Raw genomic sequence first — 21,855 nt, 5'->3', positions numbered from 1 at the left:
TTATTAGTAAAAACTCATTGTAAATTAGAGTTTTTCTTTGTTTTATTGTTTGTTGTGTGTTTTAAAGAATAATTATCTGTAAGTAGTACAGATCCCGTAGTTGGACAAAGGTACATAGCACATGCTGTGGAAATATTTCTCACCCAGAGCTCAGACTACCCACTGAACTCTTAGTAACTATCTGCTAAAAGCTGCTAGGAATGTGGCCCTGACTCAGGCTGGCTAAGCTGGTACTGAGAAGGGAGACGGTGGGAGGTCAGGGGGTCTGTTGTTTACTTACCAGATCAACCTCAATCTGTCCAGTTATCTGGGTGTTTCTGTCAAACCTCTTTCTATCTCTTGCTCTATGTTCTTTCTAATCACTCTCCCACAATTTACTGTCTTTGAGGCTCAATAAATGTATCTTTTCTCTTTCATATTCCTAGAGGGTCCCTTATTTTGAAGAATTTGAAGATTATTTTTGATGCTGCTGAACTTAACTTTTTGACATAATTTATTTGCCATGAAGAAACATTAACACGTTTTGGATTCCCATCGTAACTGTCTGTGGGTCAGTGATGTTAATGGGTCAGTGATGTCTATTAATTTGTGGCTCAGAGTTGGGTTTGGCTAGAAATAATAAGGAACAGCATCTTCGGATAAAAGAGAGAATTTCGAGTTTTAAATGGGTGTGTTTCTCCCTCTTTCTGTGGTTTGAGACTGTTCTTCCTTAAGACATTTTGGTTTGGTTTATTTATGTGAATGTTCTGGGATTTCAGCTGCCAGTTACTTTACAAAGGCCGGTTGGACTCTCGAAACATTATCTTTGGTAATTTTCCAATTAGACGAGGTCTTCACAAGTCTTATCTTAGAGCATGTCTCAACTGAATACCACAGTCTTCCTAGAATTAATTAGGCTTCTGGCAGGACTATATTCAGCCTCCACAGGTAATCAACACTGTACAGGCTTAAGTTTTGGCAGATGATTGGGACAGATGTCCCCAGCAGTATTAAGAAGTAGGTGAATTGTCACAACCAATTATTTCTGCGCATTCCTGTAAGCAGTGTCCCTCTTAAAAGATTATTAACTTCTTGCTGTATGCAAACTCAATTCATATTATGTTATACCTGTAAAACCATGTTCATTACAAAATGGAGAAACACTAAAATATGTCCTTTCAATATTTTGATGAGTATAAACATGTACAAAATTGATGTTTCTGTTTTGTCTATACGGGAACTTTCTATTGTGTGGTGGATTTTGTCTACATTAGAGAGCTATATGAGGTGGGATGACCACTCAAATTAAAGTTAGGGGGTTTGCAATAATACCTCATTTGGTTTTAAATAATGTTTTTTAGCCAGGTGTGTCTGCCCCTGAACTAGTAGTCCACGACCTCTAACCTGAGGTGATTGAGCCTCCAGCCTCACAGTGGTCAAGCTCCAGCCTGAACAAGCATTACAGAAACTGCAGCAATGCTGGGCTGAGATAAGTCTGATGGTGGAGATAACCTGCCCCAGTCTTCATAAACCTTACTCTCTGAACTGGCCAGGGGTGCTGTAATGTTGAGGTGTATTTAGTGCTGTGTGTGACGTTCAAATCTTGGATACATCCTCCAGTTTTAAATGATTTAGTCAAACCTCTGATATTCACTGTCATAGGAAAGTCAAAAGGGAATCTGTGCAGGCCAAATAACAAGAATTACATTGCATCATCATCATCATCATCATCATAATTAATATTATGATAACTGTCGCTGTATTCAACCATTGAGACACTTTCAGTTTGATCTTATATCCTACATTCAGGTGCCGTGCCTCTTGTTATAGTCTCTGTGGATAATAGCCTACACTGGCTACATCTGCGAAAATCTGGAAACTGACAGATTACCAGGTACGAGCGTTGTGCTCTACATCACTTCTGTGGGTAATGACCACCTTTAAGAAATGAGACCTAACAAATTAACGTGATTTATGATGGAGACTTCTGCAGGCGCACCGCTCATAAGTCCCAGGACACCGTCCTATGGGAGTGAAGAGGCGGAGGAAGTGAAGAGCAGAGGGAGGGAGTGAGGGAGAAATTGAATGAGAGGGACAGAGCGAAACTGAGAGGAGCCACCACAACAAAACTTCTCTAACAATCAAGCAAGTGGAACTACAGACTGGCTTCTCTCCTTTTCTCCCCGAGTGGCTGCTGTGTTCCTGCAAATATAACTTCTGCAGCATAAAGTTTTGGTGGCGGAGGAAGAGGGGGTTCCCGCTTGTAAAGATGGACCATTTAATAAGGACCCTGTCACGCAGGAGAACACCGCTACTTCTTTTTATCCCACTTCTCATAACGACGACACAAACTGGTAAAGTATTTAGTTGAACACCTGTAGTTAAATAATAAAGAAGTGCTATAGATGCTAGAATAAATGAAAATGACGACAGAAGTGACCGTGCTTTCTGTAAATGATGCACTGTCCCCTTAATCTAAGTTTCCATGACTTTTTTTCAGGCACCTTCATTCAGAACTTGCCCCCCCCCCAACACGATGTTGTTAGCACAAAAGCATAATCTTTACTTTAAGGATCACTTTGGATCGTGGTGTGTAAGGCTGATATGTGCTTTGAATCTGTGTGAATGTTTTGGTGATGCTACCACTTGCTTTAGGCTGGGATTAAAACTGTGAGCTGGCTCAAATGAGTTTTAGAAGTTGTCGGAAGGTGTGCAAAGGATTTGTAATTATGTAGGCTATAAGCCATTTTTGTATATGCATATATATTAATTATTCGCGTCATTGCACAAGGAGCACATTTTGATTGATTCGGTATTTCCTGCTCCAGCCTGCATTTTAACTGAACACATTTCCAAGGTCTGAATTTGAATGTGTCCTTCCTGCATCAGGTGTGCTGGAAGACTTGCAGCAACCTCAGGAGATGTATGATGTCATGTTTGAGTTTGCTTGTGACCATCGTCGGTTTACTGTGAAAAGGATTATCGTTGGCTTGAGAAAGAGGTGAATGGCTGAACACTGACCGAACTGAGTAGATTAAAATTCCTGTCATGGATCTGTTTAATGTGCCCTCTGCACACATAGGTCTTAAGTGAAGGCGCTTAGCACTAACACTCTTACTGCCTTAGTTATGATTATTCTGGCACACATCAATATTTTACACGTTTTATTGCAGGCTACTACCTCAGGTCATATTTTACACAATTGTAACTTACTGTAAGTGACCCAGTCACACTATGTGTTGTAGGAGTGGATTGACTGGACTCATTTTTCAGTTATCCACCTGCAAGAAGAGGGCCTGCTCTCTGTCAAACAGCTGTGTGTCTCTCTCTGTCTGTCTCAGTGTCCACATTTGCTGCACTTTCAGGCTTGTGCAGCAAGTGCTGCAACCATTTTAAGATTTCCTTGTTCCCAAGATAGCCAGTAACAACCAGCTTGTGCATACATATTGTATGTCATTTGGCCCACCACTATCTGTCACCCACACAGACATTCATGTGTCCTGAGTATCCTCAACTGGCAGCAGACTGTTTCCTTACAGGTGCTTTGGTTTAGAGACTCCCTGATGGAGTGACATGCCTCAACAGCAGGAGTTAACCCTGTGGTCACCAGAAGTGCTTAAAGATGTCTCATTTTCACTTGTGGCTCTCCACATGCACCCACTTTATGGCTGGCAGGATTTGTTGGAATTCATCGGCTGAAATAAAGCGATGGCAGGAGGAAGTGAGCCAGATGACATACTCTCATTCAAGTAACTCAGCGGCGGTGGTGTCCACTGCTCTCTAGTAAAAGCCTGCGAAGTGAGAGGCTGAGATGATTTAAAAGTGCATGGGACATATGGTGGGGCTGATATGGCAGTCTTAGATATGTGCATGTGGTTGATAATGTGTTTGTGTCTCTGAGTCTGAGTGTTTGTGTGCATGTGTGTGTGTATTACAGTGCAAGAATGTTTTCCCATATGCTTTCTGTGTGTGTTCAACAGAGATGAGAGAGTACTTTGTAGTCATGTTTGCTGACAGGAAGTGAGACATTCTTGCACACGTCCACAGTAAGTATCAGTTAGAATCCTCTGTTCTTTTACCTCAACACATTTTTGTTCAGTTTTCTTTTCCTTCTTTTCTTTTTTTTCTGTTCTTTTCAAAGTCTGGGAATAGGGAGTGTTTGTTTTTATTTTATATGCCTTATCTCTTCATTTACATCATCTTTTTCCTCTTGCTTATGCCCTGCCTCATCCTTGACTGGTTCTATGACAGAGAAGAAATCGTGCATACAGCCTCCTCACTGTGTGCCGTTTGATCCAGCCTCCTTGCCAATCCTGCACCAGACTCCCAAAGGAGGACTGCAAGCCTTGTTCGCCTTTGATCTAGCAACAAATTAGTGGCAAATGAAAACAAATGAAAAAAGCAGCTGAATTTAGCAGGATAGAGAATAGGCAAAGAGGAATTTTACGCCTGTTACAGCCCTAGCGTTTTCTTGTGTTATGTGAGTTTGTGTTTCTCTAATGGAAACATTAACATCAGAAGTGTCAGAGAGATTCTCATGTCTGTCCCTAGTTGCTGATGCTGCAAGTGTCATATCAAACTGCTTCTCAGACTTTTTGATGAGACAAACTGTTGGAATTCCCCCAAGTCTGTAATATGTGGAAATGATGCTTAAACACTTCATGGTGCCGGGCTGCAATCTATAGTATTCAACACAAATCTGGCTTCCAGAAACTTAGTAATTCCCTTCCCCTCAGGCTTCTATGGCTCTGTGTTTCTGATCACTGGATGCTTCAAGAAGCTTTCTGTGGGACTAGTTGGAGATGCTTCATGTAGAATTGCAATGAGCAAACATCAGAGGAGCTGACTTCTTTGCAGTGTCCCCTTGCATGTCATCTGCCTCTTCATCCCAGTTTATGAGTCTCAGAAAAGTTTTATCAGTCATCCGTCACATGCTCATGCACATTTTAGTAGAGGTCACAGTAGTAAGCTTTCCTACCAAAGCCATCTGTAGAAAACAATGTTACCCTCAATGATATCTTGACCTGGCTCATATTTCAACTTATCTAAACCTTCCAAGTGTCAGCATAGACACTAAGCTGCTAACATAGAGGTGTCCCTCAGAAGCACAAAGGAACAGAACTTCTAAAGGAGCATGTGTATATACCTGTATTACACATTGTATGTGTGTATGTGTGTGTGTGTAACATATAGTGCTAATCTTTCATTTTGCCATCTCTGGTGTTACACTCCACAATAGCTGCCTCAATGTTATGATGTATGAGAGACTAAATGACAGCTTGGGGTTGAAACTTGAATGGACTTGGTCATGTGTACGCTTGCATATTTGTGTAATCCTCTGTGCCTGAGGTGTGTATGCTGTATTAAATTGTGCGTGTGCTCTTGTGTTTGTATTTGTTGTGCTGGTGTGTAATGTTACATATTTATGAGGACCTGATAGCCTCATAAATATTTTCCAGATTTTCCACCATCAGGGCATTTTAAACCCTCCCCGCACCTCTTAAAGGGAGTTTAGTGATTAGAAATTGGGTCAGGCTGGGTTAAGGGCCAATGTTAGGCATGCAGTGGAGATTATGTTTATGGAGTATATTTACTGTAGTCAAAGAACGTCCTCACAAGTATAGATACAAATGTGTGTTTCCGTATGTGTTTGTGTGGAGTGCCTGCCCAGTTAGGGACCTTGAGGGGCAGGTGTTTTCTCTATGGGCCAACAGCTTTTGGCCTGCTGGCCCATCATACTTTGAACAAACATGAGCAGAACAAACTGTGAGAGATTGAAGAATGTGGTGCTGATGTGAATTGGAAGGAAATATGTAACCAGATTCCACCAGAATCTTGCAGCTTCGACACCAAAAGTATAACCCACATTGAGCATCAGCATAAACAAAAGGACACAGGCGCTGACCCATTTTCAGCAGAGTGCTCTGAGCAAGCTAAATTGTTTTATAATTGTTTTCATATTTAAGAGTTTTGGTCATTCACCTATAATTTTAAATTGGTATTATTTTTAATATTTGTGTATTCCCCTCATGCAGTACAAAATGAGCAAGGAGATATGTTAGAGGAAAAAAGTGGAATGCATATGTGACTCAAATGTAATCATCAGTGCCAGATTTCTGTAGAGGCAAAAACTGGAGCTAAGTCCACTAATTATGATGAGGAAATGCTAGGATTATAAGTCTAGGTGAGATAAACACAGTGCCTGCATTTGGGCAATTGACAGGCATGTTTGATACATTGTATATAATACATTGTACACTGAGGCATGTTAAGTTCAGACATTCACGTTCACGTCCAGTTTATCATTGTAGTTAGGGGAGGGTCGGTCAGTGGATTCCCCACAGTCCATATACTGTATTATGAGAATGCACATGCACAAGAAATGGTTACTATAATTGTTGACATTTTTGAAAAAGAAGATTAGTTATCGGACACAGTATTGCTTATCCTGTGCTTTTTTCCTCAAATTTGACCATGTTTCACCTAATGTAGAAGGCTTTGTCACCATTTCTAGCACTCGTCTACACAACCACTGACTTGGCTTGTTCCTAAAGTCTTAGTGATAACTGAAAGCAGACCCAACCACAAAGCACATTCAGGCGATAAATATCTCTGCCTCTCAGTTTGCATACTTCCAGCCCAACAAATGCCTCTGTCTCCATGTTACAATAAATTTACCTTTGTCATAGATATTTCTTAACATGCTCTTCCCTTAATAACCCCTGTTACAAAGTGTTTCTGACAGATTTAATAATACAGTGATTCAGAGAGAAATTTTGACAAGGGTGAAGGGCCAAGTGCTGTTTTTTCCTTCTGTGGGCGTTATGATTGAGCTACATATAAACAGTGTGTGCAGGTTGTTTGGTCATGCTAGTGCGATTGTGTGTACAGGCAGTGCATCAAATTTATTGGCTGTTCATGTGTTTAAATTTCTGTCTGTTCAGAGTGTGTATTAGCTCTCCTCGTCTCATAGTGTTCTTGTCCACAAACAGCAGTGACCCAGACAAAAGGTCAGACCCAATGCTAATTAGATTAAGACTATTCTTCATGGGGCCTAGGAGAAACTGTGTCTGGATTTATTCAACCACTTCCACTGGATCTGTCACCAATTTTTCATTATTAATCACTATGTGTTTTACAGCCTGTCACATTTTTTTGAAGAAACGCTCTCACAACAGTAGTTTTTATGGAATGTATGTTTCAAGAAAAATTTAAAAAGGAAGAAGAGATCCATTTAAAAGAACAAGATCCTGTCTGTATATTCTGTATGTATCTGCTTGATGTACACATGTTCAGTACATGGTCATGTATTGTCTTATTACCTCCACCAAAGAGGTTATGTTTTCAGTGCACTACTGGCCCGATTTTCATGAAATTGGGTGGAAGAGTGAAGCATGGGCCAAGAAAGAACCCATTAAATATTGGATCCGAATCACGGAGCTGATACACAAATTATTTTTCACTTTTGTTAACTTGCCGAGTGTCCTTTTACTTTATTATAAGATGTATGCACATCTCCAGACAGTAATTCAAAGTTCAAATGTCAGTGCTTTTCCTTCACTCATCTCAGGGTGTGGTCCAAGATACTATGGGAAATTCCCATTGCCCAGATTCATTTTGGCTTTATTTCTTGTTAAAATCCCCCAGTTCCCAGGCGTAATAGTTTTTGACAGTCCAGTATTGTGTGTGTGCGAGTGGTATTTTCAGGCAGAGCTGGGAGTGTAGGTGGTGTGAGTCATAAAGAATGTGTTCAGAGACATTTTCTTTCGAAACACAGAGAACACATTATGTCCATGTATGACTGAAGTGGCACTGAGTTGTGTGACTGTAGGGCATGGAGAAACTGTGTCAAGTGTCACAGAGCCAGAGAAGATTCACAGATGTGCACTGTTTGGTGGCATTTCCAGGGGATTGAGCATGATCTGTGAGGTGGAGTGCTCAGCTCTTTTCTGTCAGGAAGACTGTGGTCAGCACTGTTGCTGGGCCGACATGGTTGTCTCAGAAATAAAAGCACAAGAATAGAAAAATAAGTTGATGTATTTATGTGCATTATTGTGTACTGACACAGTAATTATATGCTATATAGTATGTGTGTTAGTCACTACTGTTTTCCCAGAATTGCCAGATGTCTGTGAAATTGCTGGATGTTTCGGCTCCCTCCCATGTGCTCTGACCTTTTGGTGTGATTGGAAAACTCTCTGAGTCATCAGTCCTTAGAGATTCTATGATGCTATTTGAAACATGTTGAGCCATATCTTTAAGTGGTGGGGCCAGCATGATGCACTGGCCAGCAGAGTATCAGAATCAGAATCAAAATCAGAAATACTTTATTGATCCCCGAGGGGAAACTCTTTCGTTACAGCTGCTCACTATCACTTCAATGCACACAGGAATAGAATTACTAAGCAAATCAAAATATAATACGCTATAATACAGGTAAGATAAATTATGTACAAAGTGGATATCAGTATAAAAGCTAAAATAAGTGTAAATTACCAAAGTGGATTTAGAGGTTGGCGCTCTGTGGTGCATTTTGGGGGGATGAGTCTTTCGCTGAAGGTACTTCTTTGCTTGACCAGCACATCATGGAGTGGGTAGGAGACACTGTCCAGGATGGCATGCAGTTTGGCCAGCATTCTCCTCTCTGACAACGCTGACAGAGAGTCCAGCTCCCCCCCACAATGTCACTGGCCTTACAGATTGTCGGTTTGTTGAGCCTGTTAGCGCCCGCTACCCTCAACCTGCTGCCCCAGCATGCAACAGCATACAGGATAGCACTGGCCATCACAGACTCATAAAATATCCTCAGCATTGTCCGGCAGATGTTGAAGGACCTCAGCCTCCTCAGAAAATAGAGGCGGCTCTGGCCCTTCCTGTAATGCGCTTGAGTGTTCTCAGCCCAGTCCAGTTTATTGTCCATGTGTAGTCCCAAGTACTTGTAATCCTCTAGAGTATCCACACTGACCACCTGGATGGAAACTGGGGTCACTGGTGCCTTGGCCCTTCATAGGTCTACAACTAGCTCCTTAGACTTTGTCGCATTGCACTTCAGATGGTTCCACTCACACCATGAAACAAACCCACCACAGCCCTGTACTCAGTCTCATCACCACCGCTGATACTTCCCACCACAGCAGAGTCATCAGAGAACCCCGGGTCAAACGCCATCGGGGCCTGCAGCCTTATTTGACTGGAGTTTCATCAGCTGTCCTCTCACCTGGTCAGCTGTCAGGCACACAGCAGAGGTTACAGACGGGGGAGGGTGGGAGTCGTCAGTAACCACCCAGTCACAAGTTCTGTCTATCAGTAGCCATACCAGAGTGCTCATTCACTCTTCCTAAGTTTCTCTAGAAGTAACATAATTTGACAGGTGAGGTAAGGACACGATTTCTACAAAGCCTAATGAGATGCAAGCAAAGCCTGCTCAGACAGTCAGTGCTGCAGGATAGGTAAAGAAGCTGCAAGAATTGGCACAACTTAAGGTGACACAAATGGATCCAAAGCAGGAAGTAGATAACTTTCTTTTATTGATTGCTGCATGGATCCAGACTTCATATGGCCATCTGCCAATAGCCTGGGGTTTTCCTCTTGACGCCAGAGTCAGGGGTGGTGGTACTGAAATGGTGAAACAGGGGATACTAAACAGAAACTTCTTTATATTTTATGTGGGTCATTCTTGTATTCACTTAGCTTTTGATATTGTTGCAGCAGCTATCAATAAAGGTTTTTCCCACGTCCTCTGAATCAGCTTAGCAAACTTATCCCTTAACAGTTTATTCTGGGTGTGGGGTGCCTACTATTTCCTGCACGTTTAACTGACAGGTCATTGTGAATGCAGTTTCTTTTTTTGGAGGAATTTCTTGTCTCAGATTTCTCCATTTGGCATTGTTGCACATTTTGACTGTTCTCTGTTGTCTTGAGAGTGTCAGAGGTCAACAGTCTCCTGTCAACCCATAGCTGAAACATGTTTAGAATTGGGCACCAGTAATCTTTAAAACGCATAGTGGTTGAGGCAGAAACAACTTAGTGTGGTGCATGGGGTACATTGACATATCATCTTTGGATTACTTGAAATTAAACAATTCTGCTGAAAAGTTAATTGTGTTAGTTTGTTTTGAGGCCATTTTGATAGGTGCTGTTCCGGAAGGGCTGACAGAAACCCAAGAATCCTGTATAATTAGACCCATGTTGCTTCAATTTAGAACATTATTCAGACTGTTCCAAACATCACTGCCTTATGACCTCTCTTCCTCCCTGTGCATGAGAGAGACAGAGAAAGAACCAGATAGATAGATAGAGAGAGAGAGAGAGAGAGAGAGAGAGAGAGAGAGAGAGAGAGAGAGAGAGTTTACTGGATTCTGACCTTTGACTAAAACACAAACTTTCAACTTTGCTATCCAAAAGGAAATTGATTTGCAGTCAGGAATCAAACAAGGCCACAACAGAGCTACAAAGAGCTCAACTGGGGATCAGACACTCCTACCAATTCAATTAAATACAAACATTAAGGATTAGGACCCAGACGTGATGTAAAGTGTAAAGTAAACTGCTGTGAAGAGTAAAGTGCTTTGACAGAAATGCAGATGCTTACGTATTTAATGAAGATTGAGCCTTTAGCTACAAGAATAAAAGAGACTCTGGCTTGCCATGTCTTGATTTTTTGCTTCTGAAGTGGCAGCCTGATCGGAGCATTCAAGGATGTGGCTAACCTTTTTGATGACTTTCTTAAGGTAAATGTCATAAGGGTGAGTTTTGTGCAACCCATTCACTTTACTGGCCAACTTAACCAGAATTGTCAATCTATTTTATTTTATCAGCCGACCATATCAGGCCAAAAGACAAAAAGTCTTGATTCAATAAAACAGTCATTAAAACATTGCACACTGAAATAAATCTTTCTTCAAAAAATTAACACTACGAGATCTTCTTGCATGTACAAGATACTTACAAACTATGTTATGATAGTGCCCAAAAAGGAGCAATTGAAAACAGTGTCACTGTCCTTATTCTTGATCTAAGTGGGTGACTAGGCTGTGACCTTTTAAAATGAATAGATACCTAATTCCTTGACATTTAGTTCTTGGTTCACTGTCATGATGGCTATTGCAAAATGATCCTAAATGACTGTGTGTGGGTGAGCATTTATTGGTGCCACTTGTACATATAACAGCCTGCGGTTTCTGTTGTTAGAAGCCAGCAACTTCTGTAATTATTTAATTTACATGGTTTGTTTATGACAAATTCAAAATTTAAACCCTGAGGTCTTTAATACCTTTAGATCTGTACCTAATGTTTTTCTTTGCTGGAGTCTGGCTGTAATTCACAGTTTAACCTATTTACAGCCCTGTTGCCTTTCTAGGAGACTGAGAGGGCAAGCTCTCAAAGTGGCATGAATGGAATGAACAGCCTCTGCTATTCAAATATAAATAATGCCATAAAATGTAAGGCGTGATTTTCTGCAAGCAATGTCTGGGCAACGGTAAACTCTCTCCACATGTTTAATTAACAAGGAGAATAAAAGGCGAGCTCTGTATGAGCGGCAAGAGCTACAGGAGGCAATTTGGGTTTAGGATCCTCATTTCAGATGCCTGGAATGCTAAGTGCTGAGTTGCCCTGAACAGGCTCTCTCTAGCAGCTGGTGGGAGACTGGCTGTGCACAAAACTCTGATCTGATGCTCACGGCAGCACTTTATCATCAGAACATCTAATAACATGACCAACAGACTGCAAATAAAGCACAGGCACATTATAATGAGAGAGAGCCAACACTGGGAGAACCCCATATCTACAGGGGCAACAGTTGCCGTGCTCATTGCAAATAAGCATAATTTGATACTGTATATATTTGCACAACAAAAACAATCTACATCTTAACAACAGATGAGATCAGTTTTCCTGTTTGTAATAAAAATCAACCTCTTTCAAGAGTTTAATGAGAATACTATCAATTATCTTGATAGATAATGAGATGAGATCTTATTTATGCCAGTGAAGTGTTCAAAATGTGATAAATGCAATGCGGACATATTGTTGCTTGCTTGTGCAGGGTGTGCAGGTGTCAGCTGTCAGGTGTGCTGCAGTAGGATTATGGGTTAGGCTTTGTACCACCCCTATCCTATAATAACACCCACAGAAGCCTGGCCACCTGCCGCCACATCTCAGAGGAGCTTGTCTCTTCCGACTCCTAGGAAGCAGGAAGCCTCCACACTTTAAGACCAGCTTCCAGCCACACTAAACCCTGCTCTTCAGCTCAGTAACAACCAGCACTTAACTGAGCCAGACAACAAAGTACTGTCACACTGGCAGAGTTAAAGTGTTATACTGACATGACTAAAAGCATGCTGCCGCCATCTGCCACAAGCTCCACCCTATCAGAAGTAGTTTTTATAATTTATGTATAGTTTTTATACAATGCTACAAATAGGAATAAGGAGAAAGCAGGACATCCGCTTATTTAAAAGCATGTAAAATGTAAATATGTTGTTTAAAGTGATAGAATCAGCTACTGTCTGTGAGCATGAAATTAAAAAACACCATATTTCTTCTATCTGCTCCATAACTATGTGCAGATGGTTCAATTTTTTCTTTCTTTCCATTTCTAGCTGATCCCATTGATGTTCTGCGAGTGCTGGAGCTGTCAGAGAACATGGAGGGGGTGTCCTTGGGGGCTGGTCTCTGCACCACCAGGAGGGGCATGGAGGAGACGGACCTGGCCTACAAGATAGACAAAAAGATCCAGCTCAGTGCTCCTACCAAACAGCTCTTCCCTGGTAGTGGACTTTTTTCCTTTTCCTTTTACTAGACCATATACAGCATAGCCTCCAGTCCCATGCAGCAATGAATTACTTACGAATTTCCAAAAATGGCAAAAAGCACTCAAATGTGTCACTTTTGTGAAGGATTCTTCTCTCATTAAAACCTTAAGAAGTCTGACTTTGAACTCCCTTTACTCCTCCTCGTGGGTGCTCACTGCTTTCATGGGCAATATTTTTCATCATTATTATCTTTACTCAGGTCTCACTGGCAGCGGGTGGTGCCTGCGTGTTATAAAAATGTCTGCTTCCTGCTGTGCTCTCTCTTGTATGACTTAACAGCATCTCTCCTCTCCACTCCTCTCCTCTGCTCCTCCAGATTCCAAATTTCCAGAGAATTTCTCCCTGATGGCTACCGTGCGTGCTAAAAAGGGTTCCCAGTTCTTCCTGCTTTCAGTGTATGACAACCAGGGGGTGCAGCAGCTGGGGCTCGAAGTGGGCCGTTCGCCAGTCTTCCTGTATGAGGACCAGCATGGGCAGCCCACACCAGAAATGTATCCCATCTTCAAGAAGATCAATCTGGCTGATGGAAAGTGGGTAGTTTGAGGGCCTATAACTTCTCCATTAGAGCAGATATTAATGAAATATATGCCCTCCTGTTGATTGTATCTGATGTGTGTGTTCAATAGATCAGATTCACCATCACTGTGTAATTAATATTAACTGTGGATGTATAACTTTCCCAAGCCTTGAAATCTGACGCGGGCCTCACATTTCTGCATTTCTGATTCATACAGCTCACTCTGTGTGCTTGACCTTGAGAGGCCTTAAGGGGAAAGATGTTTGTGGAGCACTTGCTGCAATGATTTGACTTGATCAAAGGAGTTAAGGAAATCAATACTTCACAGTCTCAGGCTCAAAGGCATTTCTGTTTTGCATTGCTGGTTCTGCTGTGCAACAGACTTATCTTCAGATACAAAATACTTCCACTACTACATTTTCGCAATACTTCACTCCAAGGCTCAACCGTCTGTTAATTCTCACTCTTTCTTTGTTCTCTCAGATGGCACAGGATAGCCTACAGTGTGCAGGACAAGTCTGTGACCCTCTACTTGGACTGTCGGAGGGTAGCGACCCTGGATCTGTTGCGAGGGGACAACGCTATAGTCAGCATAGACGGTATCACTGTGTTTGGGACACGGCTGCTGGACGAAGATGTATTTGAGGTAGGACATTATCAAAGAGTGGGAATGTATAAAAGCATATAATCAAGTGTTTTACTTTAAATGTTCCTATTTCAAAAATACAATATCATGTTTTTCACTGTATTTAACCAAAGTTTCAACAGGTCTGGTTGGGCAGTTGCTAAGAAGAATAACATATTTGAATACATCATGTACTGTGGTCTTTTATTGTGCATTTCTGTATTGAGGTAGACAAAGGAAGTAAATGAGAGTCAGTATCATGTGAATTTTGTGTTATTAAGTATGTGAAACCATGAGAGATTGTTTCACTGGGGTAATGTGTGTAATGCATAGTAGCTGAATCATTTGACAAGACACTGTAGAGGGATGTCCTGATGACCTTTGTATGACTATTTTTCTTTCTTACTTTATCTGTTAGCCTCTTTCTCACACTTCTTCACATTCAACCAAATTCAGTGTGTTTTATCCATACTGCTGCTGACTTGAACATTTCTATAGCTTGCTGAGTAAAGTGATAAGGATTTGGATAGTTTGTTGATCAGACTAGATAACCTCTGCATGCTACACCAATGGACAAGCATTGCTCTTATCCACTTTGTTTTAAATTCTTGGCGAGATCTAAAACATACCAAAAATGTTAGGCCTACTTTTGGAGAAATGTGCAACAAATGGGTTTGAATAGTTTCCTCCATAACTTGAATGCATTACCATGTACATCATATTGTATATGATAGATACAGTTGTGTCGGTGAAATGGTGGGATAAGTAGGATATGAATTATATATGATGCTGTGGACCCCCCCCCCCCCCGCCCTCCTTTAAAGCTACTTCAGAAAAGATTTGAAGGGAAAATCACAGTTCAAGAGGCTATGGGGTGACAGGGGTCTCTTGTCAATCAAGAGCTGCAGGAACAAAGCAGTGCAGAGGAAAAGACGTGTTGGGGAGGGAGTGGGGAGGAGGGGATGTGCTGTTCAGACACGCCCAGCCTCATCATTTCCTTTGCAAAGCCAAGAAATTACACATTCTCTTCACTGTGAGATATATACATATATATATATATATATATATATAAATGTGTGTGTGTGTGTGTGTGTGTGTGTTGGCTATAGATGTGTTGAAGTGAGTCTGAATGGCCAGCATTTGGACGCGTGAGGTTTGGTCATGTCTTGTCATGGTCAGGACTCATCTTCTTGCAGGAAAAATACCTGCTTCTTATGGCTACACATGTTGGGCTTTTTTAAATCACTGAGTAGCAGGAGATGTGTATCACAGATAAAGTTACTGCTAAAGTCATTCCAAATTGCATCTACCTGAAAAATTAGATCATTTGATCCCTTTTGAAGTTGAAGTACACTTATATTATAAGCATTACAATATGTGTATCAATATGTTGGGGGAAAATGGAGGAGAAAGAAGATTCAAACTAAGCTCTGGGAGGGGTTCCAGTTCCTCTTTTTCTCTGCAGTAACCTTTATTGTCATAAGTCATTCTCTGTGCTTCCCATGACAATATGCAACCCCTGCTCCATTGTCATTCCCGATGAGGCTGCACTCTAAATCTCTTGCCCACAGCATGAAATAGAGATCAGCTCAAGCCCCTTCCCCTGCCATGTCCTCAGGGCTCTGTATCTGCACAGCAATAGAGCAAGAAAGAAAAGGAAAGATACAGTGGTATAAGGTACAGTCAAGTTCAGAGAAATGACCAAATGCCCAACCCTCTTTCCCCTCAGTGTCCCAAGAATACCCCATAGTCTGCAAAAGGAAACATACTGTTAAACTTTAAGAAAGTATAGAGGGAGAGTTGTTATCACTCCCTATTGGCCTAATAGACAGAAACCGCAGCCTTCTTTACTTTCACCAGGAGAAAACCAGATGTCCTTAGTCCTAACAAGCGAATACCTACTGCCTTTGGGTTTTGCATTTGTAGTCAATAACTACCTTCCTAACTTTGTCCACACATTAACTTTATGTTCCCTTTGCCCTAACCTGACCTCAGTTACCCCTCCCATGCAGTAAGTTACTCTGCTCTCTTCCTACTCTTCCCTCTCAGACATTGACAGGCATTCCAGTTTTTAAATTAGTTTATATCCCACTTCAGTTAAGAAATGTGTCTCCTTGTGGGCTCTATACATTTCCCTTTTCATAAGCAATGGAGACTGTTTAATTTTTGGCCTTACTCCAAAAACACTCCCATGCCCTTATTTGTCATCCTATGATAAATTTCTATCTGTTGATCAGATCCATCCTTTAGTCCAATCCATGCACTTATTGTGGTCATTGTGATCATTTGTATGGAAGTTTGCATTTTATTTCATCTAGAATTGAGTCCTAATATCTTGTTTTCTGTGGAGCAAGTGAAAAATCCTCAAACGAGTCTTCTGTTTTTGATTTTTCATTGATACATGTGATGGCAAAACATGAGTTTCAGTGTATGCGTACAGTATGTATTCACAGCCATAAGTATGTCTGGCTGTGCATATTTAAGCATCAGTGTTGTACATCATGGGTGAGGTTGGTACCAGGGGAGGAGAGATTAAGCAGGCTGACCTCTGGGCCTCTGTTCCCAGGCCCTGGTTCTGGGGGAGGAGGTCGGTGTTCCGGCCCAGTTCTCCCAGCGTGGGAGCATGGGGACCGTGGTCAACCACTAATGTCTCTATTGCTTCCAGATTGTCTACATATGACTGCAGAAGTTTGGTGTTCAAACTCAACTCTGCTTACATCTGCAGTAAAACAAACATCAAACTGTCCACAAGTCTGGATGTGCTCCTTCTTGGCCGCTATGTGCCCTGTGTTTGTGCCTCCAACACGCTGACTGCTAAGATAAGATCCAACACAGCGTTTATTTGTTAGGAAATTCAGATCCTTTCTGTCTCGATTAGTACTGGAAATAAGAAATGTTTTTGGCTCAACAGGCATGTTGAAACCATGACTTGTCAAGCATATCATTAAAGGGCAGCTTTATTTGAAGGCTTAGCAACCCCATCGTTTTACCACACATATCGGAGAAGCACATTAAATAGGTCAGGGTCTGTTTAAGTCATATTTTGCCATGATAATGACTTACATCTGATAGTGGTCAGATGTTTTTGGTTAGTTGTGAGCATCTGTTGCACTTTAAGCAAATGAGGAGCATCAAAATGCTGTTTCATTACAGTGAGCTTGTTTGTAATAAACAGTTGCTCCTTCACCCACACAGAAGTTGTGACTCACACAAGAACTTAAGTTATTTTTTAGAGATTGAGATCTGATTAAGGCACTGCAGCACCTCATATACGGTCTAGTTAGTTGGGATTTGGTGAAGCAGTATGACTCTTGGCTAGCTGGCACCACACACCTTATTGCAGACAGCAGGGGAAAGCAAAGAGGTCACTCTCTGAAACACTAATGAACCTTTGCCAACAGAGCCATGTATGACCTCATGCAGGATGTTTGTGAGCCATCAGAAATATGTGGATTCAGCTGAGGTGTTTTCCTTTTCAGCACATTCTCACATGTCCTCTTCAGATGTCCTTGCCCCGTCCTAAATGGAGAATGGCAGAGCACACCATGATTTTGGGCAACACTTTACTCACTCTGTGTTTCTAGAGGCAAGAGCCCCTGCTGGGCAAGAAAAACAGGAAAACTTCTCTGTGAAAGTGTTGCCTTTGATCTTAAATTGAGATTGGATTAACTCCTTGTTGCCTTTCACCCTCAGTCTTTCTCTCTGCCTCTCACCTTAGAGTGCAATAATTTCCTTTGCTTGACACTGGCTTTTGGCCAAAACAGGAAGAAAAAAGTGGATAGTGGATAGTGGATAACAACTCCTTTCATGTTTGATGTATTAAAGCATAAATGACTATTGATATTGAGTCAAAGGACTCAAAGAAGGCAGTAGTTTTAAAAGAAGGAGGGGGAGAGGGAATGTGCATTCTGATGCTAGAGACTTTGTTGACCAAAAAAGTTAAAAATTCTTCATATTTCTGAGGGGAGGAGTCCATAATGACAGTTGGAGGAAAGTCTGTGGCACGGTTAATTACACTGAACAAAAGTTCAAGTTGAGAGTTGTGTTTTCTTCAATAAGGTTTGAAAAATACCGTGCTCTGGTATTTTTAACTGCTGTATTAAAATTACTCATAGAAAGTCATAAAATGTCAAGGTGCACTGTCTAGAGGCTTTCCACTTCCACTCTGCCCTGTGATAGTCCCTCTTTAGGGCACGTATGCTGTCAGTTATCCATGGTAGGGAGACTTTAGAGTGTTTTTTCTGCTTAAATGGTGCAGTTTGGCCCAGGATCTGGGCACAGGTGTTATTAAAATTATTTAGGACTGTGTCAACATCTTGACTTGAGCAAATGTCAACTGAGGAAAACAGGAGAGCATCTGTGAAATTGGCTGCAGAGGAAGTATTAAAAATGTGAGAGCATACAGGGTTTGGCTTATTATTGGACAGATTATTTTGCAACACAGATGTGAAAATAATGCATTTGTGGTCAGAGATACTAACATCGTTGCATAGTATATTGTCAATTGAAACGCCATGTGAAAGGACAAGATCAAGTGTGTGGCCCTTGATGTGAGTGGGCCCTGTGACAATTCTACTTAAATTAAAAGCAATGTTTAAAAACTCTATGGCTAAAGGATTATCAAGACAACAAATTTGTATATTAAAATCTCCCATAATCAGAACTCAGAAACTATCATAGTTTGGCATTACAATAGAAAGGAGTTCAATTCAATTACCTTCAATTTTATTTAAATAGTGCCAATTCAAAACAGAAGTTATCTCATTGCGCTTTTCCTATAGAGCAGGTCTAGACCGTACTCTTTATAATATTATTTACAGAGACCCAACAAATTCCTCCATGAGCAAGCACTTGGCGACAGTGGCAAGGAAAAGAGGCAGAAACCTCGGACAGAACCAAACTCATGCGCCACTGCCGGTTGGGGGGGATCACAATGCAAATTCCACCTAGAATTTTAAAATATTAATGATGTAATTGTAATGATGTAATGGTAGTGGTAATATTAATAAAGTAATAATAATAGGAATGATAGTAATAGTAATAAGACTAATAATAACAACTGTAGTAGCAGTTGTCGAGCAGGAACACGGGAGCAGCAAGTGGCAAACAATCACAGATCCAGCTCCGTAGGTAGAAATACCTGCTGAAAGCGACAGAAGGAGAGAAGAGAGAGAGACGAGAAAGCAGAAAACTGTTTTGGGGGAGTTTTAAGGTTTCCTCTAATAGAGAAACACAATGACTCAAGTCACCCAAGCAGATGAGTGAGCAATCAAATTCAAAATCCAAAATTAAATTTGTTATTATAATCAACTGAAAGTCAACCCCCTCTACCAGTTAACCTGAGCCGGTTGACAAAGGAGACATTGGGGCGTAAGGATTCTATCAGGGGTGCAGAATCACCAACATTAAGACAGGTTTAAAAGATTTGTTGGAGAGGGATCATATAATTGAGCAGACCAAAGTTAACAGAGTGACCAAGAGTGGGGGTTGGATTTAAAGTAATTAAGTTACATGTGTTTCTATGACTTGTGTTGTCTACAATGTTTTGTAAAAACCATTTGAAACATGAGTATTAGAAACATGGCTATTAAAAGCACAGGGAGCATGAAACCTGCTATTACATAAAACAGGTATATAAGAAACAGGTGCTTTTAAGAGCTCCCTAGGTTGGGAGGAGTCATGATGAGATGCAGGACCATGGGTCTTGATAATAGATTCAAAGCTGGATAGGCCAAGCGCACTTGAACAGGTCAAGTTTACAGCAGAACCGAAACTGAAAGCACTCAGCCCTTGAGAACGTTAATTAGAAGGTATTAGAAGATATATGAACTGGTGGCAGGTAACGGAGAAGTGATATGTTTTGATTTATTTCACCTCTGGCCTCTAAAACCTAAAGAGATTACAATGGGACTATAAATACCACAACATCAAGCAGTTAATCTGACTTGGTTTATTACAAATGGCTGCCCAGCTGTCCCCGGAAAACGTCAGTTACATAGATGCGCACACTGTGCCACGGGGATGCCTGCATTTTGTTTATATTGAATTACTCTTTGACTTGTGTCTCAGAGAGAATTAGCACTGCAGCTCACAGTTCTTTTCACTATCAATTCATCTTTTGGATATTTAAAAAAAAAATCTTATTCAACCTATAAAATGTCAAAATGACAAATGCCCATCAAAATTAATTTAAGCCGATTTGACTAATAATATTTATTTTTAGTAACATATAACATTTGTAAACCATTGTGTTTGGTATTTTACTTGATAATTGACAAACTTGGGCTTTAATATGTCAATTGACAATTAATTGACTAGTTATTTCAGTAATACAAAGCATTATGTAATAATATAATGTGGATAGAAGACAAGAGGATGTTGAGTGTAAGGCCATTAAAGCCAACAGAGGCTCTGGGTTTAGTGCTACAGGGTCCAGCAGTGCTGTCTCGGTGCATGCTTGTGTATACACACTGGCTATGCCTCCAGGGCGGGATGGTAAGTGAAAGGTCCTGACAAGGTGGTGAGAAAGTGCTATTTGACCACTGTGTACACAATCAGGCCCCTCCTGGAGGTATGAGAACACAGCGAAGCAATAGTCAGTAGGAATTTTACCAGTAGTGACAGTTTGATGATGCTACTGTATTGCACTTTACATCCAGGTATGCAGCCAGTTTTGTTGTTCTCATAGTGCCTGTGGTATGATAGTGTATTGTTACAGGGTCAGATCCTTGGAATATCTCTACACCGTGCAGTAGCAGCTGCTGTGTGTTTATGTCAGTGCTCCAGTGAGATGATACTGCTTCTACTGTATGCCTGGTTTTATAACACGACACTTGTTGTCTATCCTTCTGTCTGCTTTCTGGTTTATTTCAGGGAGATATTCAGCAACTACTGATTCTGGAGGACCCCCAGGCCGCTGTCAACTACTGTGTAAACTACATACCAGACTGTGATTTTGGTTTACCCTACAACAGCCAAGCCCTGGACCTGCAGGAGGTCAGTACTGCCACCAACAGGAGGCAATGCCTACTGGAAAAACCTACGCAAATCTTCATACAGTTGATACGATGAAGTATAGCTTTAGCTGCAGAGACATGGCTTGCATTTTTATTTGAACACAAATTTGATTTGATTTTCACATTTTCTGTGTTTTATAAAACGTTTTAAACAATATGATGAGCTTCTACGTCTAGCACATTATCAGGTCCTTCTGGCTGCTAAAGTGGGCTTACCCTTGCTTCACAGTCAGCCAGTAAAAGGAGCACAAGCATGCCTAGCAATAGACCTATGTTTCACTAAGACTCTTTTGATTTACAAGCAGACAACAGCCCTAGCCAAGACGAGGTCTGAGTACAGTGCAAACGTACTGAGTGCTTGAAGAAGAGACTTGAGAAATTAAGACAGAATAGGCCATCAGTCAAATGAGAAGTGTCTTCTTTCAAATGCAGCCAGCAGTAGAGCATTCTTAAGGTCAGGTGTTCATTTGGCAAGGGATACACACATACATAGAGCCAGGAGCCGATAACTCAAACATGATATAATAGCTCTTCCCCTCCTCAAGACGTGCATAAAAATTCAATCAATCATGGATATGAATTACTGTATATTTCTTTGGTGGTGTGTGAAACATAGAGATAAGGAGGAAGGAGGCAGCCAGAGGAATAGAGGCAGAGAGATGTGAATGTGTGTGTGTGTCTGGGGTTCAAGGTATACACAGTTTTAACTGAACACTTAAATGTCTTATTTATGTGTATGTCTATTTTTTAGGTGTATGCCACGTGCACACACTCATGTGCGTGCACACGTGTGTCTGCATGCAAATTTGTGCACCCGGTCATTGATAATGCTCCAGAGATGGTTCATTAATGGTAATGCGAGGCCATTTCAATAGCCATCCAGCTGGCTTTTATAGAACTACA

The 21,855-nt window shown here is 41.1% G+C and overlaps 1 protein-coding gene across 7 annotated transcripts in view; it reads left to right on the top strand.

Annotated features, from left to right (window-relative positions):
* The first annotated feature begins 2,030 nt into the window (after nucleotides 1-2,030).
* The window catches only part of col5a3a (collagen, type V, alpha 3a), a 50,768-nt gene continuing 30,943 nt past the window's right edge, over nucleotides 2,031-21,855 (top strand). For 4 of the 7 annotated variants that reach the window (XM_044180664.1, XM_044180661.1, XM_044180659.1 and 1 more), the window contains exons 1-5: nucleotides 2,031-2,333; nucleotides 12,582-12,749; nucleotides 13,111-13,324; nucleotides 13,795-13,957; nucleotides 20,810-20,932. In XM_044180664.1, the coding sequence (XP_044036599.1) occupies nucleotides 2,249-2,333; nucleotides 12,582-12,749; nucleotides 13,111-13,324; nucleotides 13,795-13,957; nucleotides 20,810-20,932 (753 nt within the window). In that variant the 5' untranslated portion in view covers nucleotides 2,031-2,248. Of the gene's footprint in view, nucleotides 2,334-3,959; nucleotides 4,026-12,581; nucleotides 12,750-13,110; nucleotides 13,325-13,794; nucleotides 13,958-20,809; nucleotides 20,933-21,855 lie in introns of all 7 variants that reach the window. The other 3 variants (XM_044180663.1, XM_044180658.1, XM_044180662.1) reach the window with 2 other exon arrangements.

The sequence above is a fragment of the Siniperca chuatsi genome, linkage group LG21 (assembly GCF_020085105.1).
Source record: "Siniperca chuatsi isolate FFG_IHB_CAS linkage group LG21, ASM2008510v1, whole genome shotgun sequence".
Classification (NCBI taxonomy): domain Eukaryota; kingdom Metazoa; phylum Chordata; class Actinopteri; order Centrarchiformes; family Sinipercidae; genus Siniperca; species Siniperca chuatsi.
Note: the sequence above shows the minus strand (reverse complement) of the source record. Positions and strands in the feature narration are given on the sequence as shown.